The sequence below is a fragment of the Falco cherrug genome, chromosome 7 (assembly GCF_023634085.1).
Source record: "Falco cherrug isolate bFalChe1 chromosome 7, bFalChe1.pri, whole genome shotgun sequence".
Classification (NCBI taxonomy): Eukaryota; Metazoa; Chordata; class Aves; order Falconiformes; family Falconidae; genus Falco; species Falco cherrug.
The window spans coordinates 3,221,819-3,230,054 of record NC_073703.1 but is presented as its reverse complement, the minus strand read 5'-3'; the positions used below and the strand labels follow the sequence as shown (position 1 = coordinate 3,230,054).

The following is an 8,236-nucleotide window of genomic DNA, read 5'->3' as shown; positions in this document are numbered from 1 at the left end:
GCCCCGGGGCCAGGCTGGGGTGCCGGTCGTCCTGAGCACGACGCAGGTGTGTGGCCCCGCTGGCTCCCTGGGGTCGGTGCCCCCGCGCAGCCCCCACCGACATGGCGCTGCAGAGCTCATTGGTTTATTACGCAGGATCACACCCGGCAGGAGCTGTGGGTGCCATATCCCCGGGGCGTGCAGAGCCCCCTGCCCCGGGCTGGGGAGGGGGCACAGCCGCGTCTGGCCGCCCTGCAGCACCTGCTTCGCAGGCAAGCCCTGCCCAAGGGACGGGCGCTGTCGGTGGGATGGATCCAGGCACACGGGGCCGGCGGGCGGCTGCCCTCAGCCCGGTGCTCCCCCTCACCGGTGTCTCTTGCGGATGACGGTGAGGTCCTGGTGGATGGTGCTGAAGCTGGGCCGCTTGCGGGGGTCATACTCCCAGCACCGCTGCATTAGCCGGTACACCTCCTCGGGGCACTGCTCCGGGGGGTCCAGCCGCATGCCTGGGGTGGGGACATGGCAGCCCCAGCCACTGGCCCCTCGCCACCCCCCGCCTCATCCTGCCTGTCCCACGGGCTCCGCTGCAGAGCCATTGTGCCAGACCCACCACCCCGCAGTGACCTTCAAGACCCAGACCCTGGCCACGTCCCTTACCCTGCTCCACCGCCTCTCGCGTCTGCTGGTTGCTGAGGTTGGCATAGGGGATGGCGCCCAGGCTGAAGGCTTCCCACAGCAGGATCCCGAAGCTCCAGACATCGCTCTCTGAGCTGTATCGGCCTGAGGACACAGGGCGGGACAGGCACTGCTGCCCTGGCTGTGCCGTGCTCATGAGGGCTGGGGTGCCCCAGGTGTCGCTGCCTCCCTCCCCAGGACCAGGCTCATGGGAGCAGGGCAGGGTGCCCCACGCTCCTGGCTCCCAGCTGTGCCATAGGTCTGCCAGGCTGTGCCCAGCTCCATCCCGTACCATAATTAAGTGCTTCAGGCGCGGTCCACTTGACAGGGATCTGCTTCATCCCCCCTGTGGAGGCATAGACACCATCCTCCTCCTCCCGCGACATCCCAAAGTCACTGATCTTCAGGGTGTTCTTCTCTGTCACCAGGCAGTTGCGAGCAGCCAGGTCCCTGGGATGGCCCAGAGCCATCAGCCGTGTGCCCAGCTGTCCCCAGGGACCCCTGCTTGGCACAGGACAGGGGGCAGCGAGGGCTCCAGGGTTCACCCTGCCTGGCCCGGTGCCCACCCACGCTGCCAGAGCCCACCTGTGGATGCAGTGCTTGCTCTCCAAGTACTCCATGCCAGCAGCAGCGTTCTCTGTCATCTTGATCAGCTCCTTCACCCGCAGGTGGGGCCCCTCGCTGCGCAGGAAGCTCAGGAAGTCCCCCCCTGCACCCAGATTTGGGGAGCTGGTGGGTGGCTGCCCTGGCACTCCATGGGGAGCTGGCACCGGCTGCAGGGTGCCCCAGCGGCACGGGGGCTGCAGGATGAGGCCACTCACCCTGCACCAGCTCCATGACGATGTAAATGGGCTGCTTCTGGGTGCAGACACCGATGAGCCGGACGATGTTCGGGTGGTTGTACTGCTTGAGGATCCTGTAGGGATGAGGAAGGGCACTGTGAGTGCACGGGGGGCATGGCTACCCTTGGCACAGGCCACGTCTGTGCCGTGCCCAGCACACTCTGACCGGCCAGCCTGGGGGGACAGCCTTCAGCACAAAGATGCTGCAGGCCCAGTGGGATTTGAACAGCTCCACGTTCTGAGGATGGACAGATGGGTTGGGACAAGCACGATGGCCACACAGACCTGGCTTCCTGCAGGAACTTGGCCTTGAGTTCGGATGGGAGGGTTTCCCGGCAGGATTTCACAGCAACGGGGGTGTTGTCAGCACGCAGTCGGCCACTGAACACCTCCCCAAAGTTACCCTGCCAAGAGACGGGTGCACTGACCCAGCTTGCTGCAGCATGGCCCGAGGCAACCCCTGCCCACTCGCAGATGCCTTGGGGACAGCCCTGTTCCTCCTGCAGACCCCCTGGGACAGCCCTGCCCTCCCCCAGACCCCAGGCCAGCAGGGACCAGAGCACCCTCACTCACGCGGCCGATGCGCTCCCCCAGCAGCACGTCCTCATGGTTGAGCACCCATTTGTCCTGCATGGAGCAGACACCAGAGGTGGTGAGGCAGCCCCCAGCCTGTCCCAGGCTCACAGCTGCCCAGCTGTGGGCAGGAGGAAGGGCTGGGCAGGGCTTCCCTGTGCGCAGGGGTCTCGTCCCCCTCCCCACTGCCCACCGTCACCTTGGGCACAGCCCTGGCCAGGATGATCCCGCTTTTCCGAGTGATGGGCTGCTGGCTCTGCAGGAGGTTCTTGATGAGCAGCGGGATGGTGGGGAAGCCCTCCCCCTCCAGCCGGTACATGTTCTGTGGGGAGGGGAGCTGAGGGGTTGTGCCTGCACGCACGCATGGGTATGCTCACGAGGGCTGGGGTGCGTAGGTGTGCATGCATGGGTGAGTATGCACGAGCACAGATGGCACAGGCCATGCACACACACCCAGCAGGGCAAGCACACACACGTGTGAGTTACATGCACGATGCAGGGCTCACACCCCACACTCCACGCTTAGCCCATGCAAGGACGGGCGTGCACAGCTTGTACTATAAGCACACGTCCCGTGCACTCACACCAGGGGCCCTGCGGCTGCAGAGCCAGGGGCTGTGCCTGGGCAGGGTCCCCACCTGCCCATGCAGGGCCACCCCTGGCCATCTCCCCCAGCCTGTGGTTACTCACGTCAGCAGCCTGGATGATAAAGTGCCGGGGCTGCCCATCCCACAGCACGCTGAGCACGTACTCCTGCTTGCCCTGGCTCTCCCGCACTAGGAAGTCCCCATTGCAGCTCAGCAGCTCCTGCACCTCCGAGCGTGGGATGGCCCCGTGGTACCAGACCTGCTGGCACAGCGGCTTCTGCACCTCCGGGATAAGGGGTACGGGGGGCGGCAGCTGGATGGAGACATGGGTGAGCCCAGCCGTGCCTCCGGGATGTGCCGGAGGTGGGGGCAGCAGTAGTGCCTGGAAGCTGTGCCCAGGGCAGGGGGAACAGAGCCTGGAGGGACTGGAACATGGAGGGGAGGGGGCTGTGGGGCCAGAGAGGGGAGGGCAGCAGGTGCTGGGCGGCCAGGAGGCTCAGCAGGGCAGCTGGGTGGGAGAGCAGGGTGGTCAAAGGTGCCCAGGGACTCACCGAGTACTTGGGGCTGAAGATGCCCGAGATGTGGTTCTTGAGGGTCTCCAGCGCCGTGGCCCCGCTCCGCTCCTGCTCCTGGGGAGAGGCATAAGCTGTGCTCTGGCTGGGGGGTGACCCGAGGCCAGCGTCCCTGCAGATCCCGGGGGCACGGTGGGGCAGGACTCACCACGGAGGAGACTGACTGCCGGTCATCCTGCAGGGGCAGGGCGGGCAGGGGCTCCCCGGTACCCAGCTCCGCCAGCTTCCCGGCCAGCAGGTCCCGCTGCGCCTGCAGCTTGGCCTGGGTGCAGAGGCAGCCCTCGAGCTGCTGCTGTGCCTCCTGCAGCCCCTGCCGCTTGCCCAGCAAGTGCACCCTGGGGACGGGACAGGGTGGTCAGCCCCCGCCACCCCCAGCCCCTCGCCCCCCCGCCCATCACACCTCACCGCTCCCCAGGGCTCCGGCCCTGCTCCTCGCCCCGGATCTCCGCCTGCAGCTCCCGCACCCGCTGCTCCTTGCTGCTCACAGCTTCCACGGCAGCAGCCAGCTCGTCCTCAACCGATGTCAGGCTACAAGAGACACAGGTGCTGGATGGTGCTGAGCCGCTCTGCTGGTGGCGGTGGCCCCTGCCCACGGCCCAGCCCTGCTCACGAGTGCTGGACGCTCTCGACAGTCAGTTCATTCAGCTGCAGCTCCCCCGGTGCCAGGCTCTCGGTCTCCTCCAGCAAGCTCTCGTCAAAGGACACAGCTGGTGGCACCTCGGAGCTGTACCTGTGGGCACCCAGCGTGGCTCTGCCTCCCACCTGCCCTGTGCTGGCCACCGGCACCTGTGCCCAGCAGGACCGTGCCCAGCAAAGAGGTTGCAGCCGTGCAGGGCCATACCTGTGGTTCTGGATGAAGCTGCTGTACTCAGTGGCCGGGTCGATGGCCTGGATGGCACTGGCAATTCCCTGGTGCGCGGCCAGCATGTCCTCCTGCACCAGGCTGCTGATGCTATAGTACTCCCTGAGTATCTCCTTCCTGCGGGGACACGGGTGCTGGGGACTGCCAGGCTCCTGTGCCCCCCAGCCCAGGACACCTGTGGCCAGGTGCCACCATGCCTGCCGCAGCCCTGCCTCCTGGTCCCCAAATCTTGCGTGGCCCTGGGGGGCGTGACCGTGCGGGCTGCGGCACGAGGGGCAGTGGGTACAGGGGCAGGCGATGGGGCAGAGAAGCTGCATGTGGCTGGTGGGGCTCTGGCAGGAGGAGGGAGCACAACTGGTTCTTGAGGGGCCATAGGGGTGCCCAGGGATGGGCAGCAGGGCTCAGGGCAGGCAGGGCTCTTACAGGACGAGGACCATCTCCTGCTGCAGGCTGTAGAGGGACTGGTGTAGGCTGGGCAGTGCCCGCTGGTAGTGGTGGTGGTGGTGGAATGTGGCCGCCTGCACAGCCAGCACATACTGGTTGTGCAGGGCATAGAGCTTCCAGAGGCTGCGCACGTACTTCTCCTTCGCCTTGTCTCGCTCTTTGTCTGGGGGAAGAGGCCATGGAAAACACCCGCTGACAGCACGCTGCCGGTCCCCGCACTGCAGCACATCCCCCTGAGCAGCCAGCAAGGGGCATGGGCATATGGCGAGGGTGGGGCAGGGGGGTGACAGGGCTGGGACAGGGTCCCATGGCAAGCAGGGGGCCAGGGCCAGGGTGTTCACACACAACTCCCCCTACAAAGGGATGCTCCCAACCCACAGAACAGTGTCCCAAGGCTGTAACCCCCAGGAGTTCTTCCCAGCTCCCCGGGGCCAGGCTGCTGCTCACCCCCAGAGCCCCACCCAGCGCAGGCTCTGCCATGGGTCCTGCAGGGCGCAGGGTGCTTAGCCATCGCTGACCCACGAGGGGAGCTGGGGGGACACAGGGACGGGGGCAGCAGGGGACCAGGCTGGCAGGCACCTTTGCTGGCCTCCTGGTACTTGCGCTTGGCCTGGGCACTGTCGCGCGCCAGGCTGCGGTACTGAGCCTTCAGCTTCTCCATCTCCTGCTGCGTGGTCTGGGGAGGGAGATGCTGTCAGGGGCGTGGGGCTGGGACATGCCCCTCGCTTGCCCCACCAGGACCCACATACCCGGGCATACTCCTGGCTAAGCTGCTGCCACTGCTCACTGAAGGCCTTGCGGAGCTGCTGCTTGTCGCGGATGAGCAGGCTGAGCTTGGCCAGCGGCCCCGCCACCAGCTCCTCCGCATGCCGCCGCAGGATCTGGCTCAGCGTCTCTGTCTGGCTCGCCAGCACCCACCAGGACTGCAGGGACAGGGCATCAGGGATGGCGTGAGGACGGCCACCCTCCAGCACCGCACTGGGCTCCTGCATGGCATGTTCCCGCACCCGGGCATCCCTACCTCTCCAATCTGGCTGCCTTGGTCCCCGGTGCGGAGCTGCCCAGGGCCCTCCTGCTTCTCCAGCTGGGAGAACATGTGGTGCAGCATCCCTGCATACTCCCGGTCGCTCTTGGCACGCTGCGACATCCACTTCTTCATCAGCTCCAAGAGGCGCAGCTCACTGTCCTGCAGCCGCAGCAGCGCGCTGTGACCCTGAGGGCACCAAAGCTCTGGCCCGAAGCCCATGGCACCGTCGTCCCGGGCGGGAGGAGGCTGTGGAGTGCCAGGAGAGCCTGAGCTGTGGCTGCCACCCTGCACCACGCGCTGCCCTCAACGGTGACCGGTGGCTGGAGCCCTTTGCATCTCACGGTCCCATCGACCTGCCACAGGAGGTGGTGCTCGGGCCAGCTGGCGGGGGGTGGCTGGACAGAGTCCTTCCTGTCCTACACAATCTGCCTTGCAAAGCACATTCAAAGCAGGCAGGAGGGCTGAGTGAGCCCCAAGCCCCAGCAGCTGGGGCCCACAGGGAAGGTGCCAGGGAGGAGGAAGTGTGGGAGCAAAACCAGCAGCGTTGCCTGTGCCTTGCGCGGGGCTGCTCCCCCAGGGCAGCGCAGCTGTGGCCCCACTCTGGCCAGGGCACTGGCCCCATGTGGTGGGGCAGCTCCGGCCCCGTCCTGCCCGTTAACACAGTCACCCCTGTGCCCACGGTGTGGGAGCTCCCGGGGGCCAGGGCACAGGTGGGAAGCTGTCAGGAAGGGGATGGGGTACTGAACCCTGGAGGAAGGTGCTGATCCGGAACGTGTCCCAGCACCTGGGACTCCAGCACGGCCATTGTGAGCCACACTGGTCCCAGCCGCAGTCTTGGGGTGATCTGCCCTGCGGCAAGGGCACAGCAGGAGCAGGAGGGTGCTGGGCATGGCTCTGTGCCGGGTATGACATCCCCCGGCAGAGCCCTCAACTCCGCAGAGGGCTTGGGCTTAGACCCCCCCCAGCCCCACAAAGGGGTCCCCATCCCTGCCAGTGCCCTGCTGGGGCATGGCCCCTCTAACCTGTGCGTGCCGCAATGTCCCCGCCGTGGGACTGGCGCTGGTGCTGGCGTCCTCCTGGGGCTGGCGCAGTCTGGACCTGGTGCAGCTCCGGCTCCTGGGGAGGAACAGGAAACCCAGCGCTGACCATACAGCCATTGCGAGATTTCCTGTGCTTCCTCCCCTCCCTGCCAGTCCCTGCGCCCGGGGCCAATGCCGGCACACGACTCCACCGTAGCTGGGCAGCCCCCAGCACCGCTGCCTCTCCCGGCTGCCTCACACCAATGCCTGGCACTGGCAAGATGTGGCCGTGCAGGAGCCCAGGGCCCTTCCCTGCCCCAGCTGTGGTCCACAGCCCCCGGCCCCACAATGACTTCACCCAGCAAAGGCCCTTCAGCTCTTCCCAGTCCTGCCCATCCTCCGGCCCATCTCCGTGCCCCTGCCTCCCCCAGGGGCTGCAGGAACTGGTGGGGTACCCAGCGGGGGTCCCCAGGACTCTGTGCAGCCCTGCTAAAGGGTGGCCATCCTGCCATCACCCCCAAGGGGGCCCTTGTGACCATGAAAGGCCACGGGACAGAGCATCCACTGCATGGACGCCCACGGAGCCATGCCCCAGCCCTTGCTGCCAGCATGTGTCCGCATGGCCAGGACCCCACTTCCTAAGCAGCCCCAGGTGCTTCGCCCCTCAAAGTGCTTCACCAGCGCCACGGTGGGATGGCTCAGCCCCGGCAGCCACATTGGAGGGGCAGCTGCCACCACCACCACCTCTGTGCAGCACTGCCACATGTCCCCGCCACTGGTGCAGCATGGCTCAGCTCTGCTCAGCTCCGCTCAGCCGCTTCCTCCATGGTATGTCTAGCATCTGGCAGGGAGGTCACAGCCCCACAGGGGTGTCACGGTCACCTGCAGGACACAGCCGAGCTGATTCCACTTTTAGAGAAAGCTGGGGGAACAAGCGTTTTACAAGCTGGGCTGAGGCACTGCTTCTCCCCGGCATCCCCTGGCATCCCCTGGCAGCTCCTAGGCAGCACAGGCCCCCTCCCTGCCTGCATCAGGGACATCCGAGCCTGGGGGCTTGGGGGGCTGCTTCCCCCGCGGTGGTGCCAGGGCAGTCAGGATCATGCTGCAAGGCGCTGGGCGCAACAGTGAGTGCAGAACCTCTCCTTCCTTGGAAGCCCCAGCCACTGCCTGCAGCAGGAAGGTTACTGGGGGCCACACTACAGCTCGCCCAGTTTCACATCCTCTGTCCACCCTCCTGCAGCCTGCAGAGCCCGGTGGGGCTGCGGCCACTCCGCCTGCTTCCCCCGCAGCCATCACCGCAGCACACGATGCCTGCAGCCCGCCCGCCGTGCCCGGCTGCCAGCTTGGGCCCACGCAGCCCTCCACCCAGGGGTGGCCGGGATCTGTCCCTGCCCCCACCTCATGAGAGAAGGCCGAGCGGGCTGCGCAGCGCCTGCAGTTGCCACCACACCTCGAGGAACTCGCCCCTGACCACAGGAAGCCACCGCAGCCACGGGTGCAGCGAGGCTGAGGAGCTCTGCAGAGAGGTGCTGCTTCTGAGAGAGTAAGCACAGCCCCAACACATCCTCCTGGGGGCTGGGACCCCATGGGGGGCTCAGGGGGGCTGGGGTGGGCTCTGCCTGGAACTTGGCTAGGGCATGAGAGGGTCCTGTGTCC

At 66.7% G+C, this 8,236-nt stretch overlaps 1 protein-coding gene across 4 annotated transcripts; it reads right to left on the bottom strand.

Annotated features, from left to right (window-relative positions):
- Positions 1 to 108: 108 nt before the first annotated feature.
- FES (FES proto-oncogene, tyrosine kinase) lies at positions 109 to 6,725 on the bottom strand. 4 transcript variants are annotated; one of them, XM_055717066.1, is made up of 19 exons: positions 6,584 to 6,725; positions 5,556 to 5,807; positions 5,284 to 5,457; positions 5,114 to 5,210; positions 4,514 to 4,697; positions 4,070 to 4,207; positions 3,839 to 3,958; positions 3,634 to 3,756; positions 3,377 to 3,563; positions 3,208 to 3,285; positions 2,760 to 2,969; positions 2,269 to 2,391; positions 2,070 to 2,123; positions 1,782 to 1,900; positions 1,476 to 1,570; positions 1,240 to 1,363; positions 947 to 1,104; positions 637 to 759; positions 109 to 485 (listed from the first exon to the last, which is right to left on the bottom strand). In XM_055717066.1, exons 1-19 carry the CDS (start codon positions 6,716 to 6,718, stop codon positions 343 to 345), a joined length of 2,637 nt encoding a protein of 878 aa, XP_055573041.1. In that variant the 5' UTR covers positions 6,719 to 6,725; the 3' UTR covers positions 109 to 342. The 4 variants fall into 4 exon arrangements, with proteins under 4 accessions (XP_055573041.1, XP_055573042.1, XP_055573039.1 ...); XM_055717067.1 differs by having other exon boundaries at positions 5,556 to 5,720; positions 6,594 to 6,710; XM_055717064.1 differs by having other exon boundaries at positions 109 to 759.
- Between the last annotated feature and the right edge of the window lie 1,511 nt (positions 6,726 to 8,236).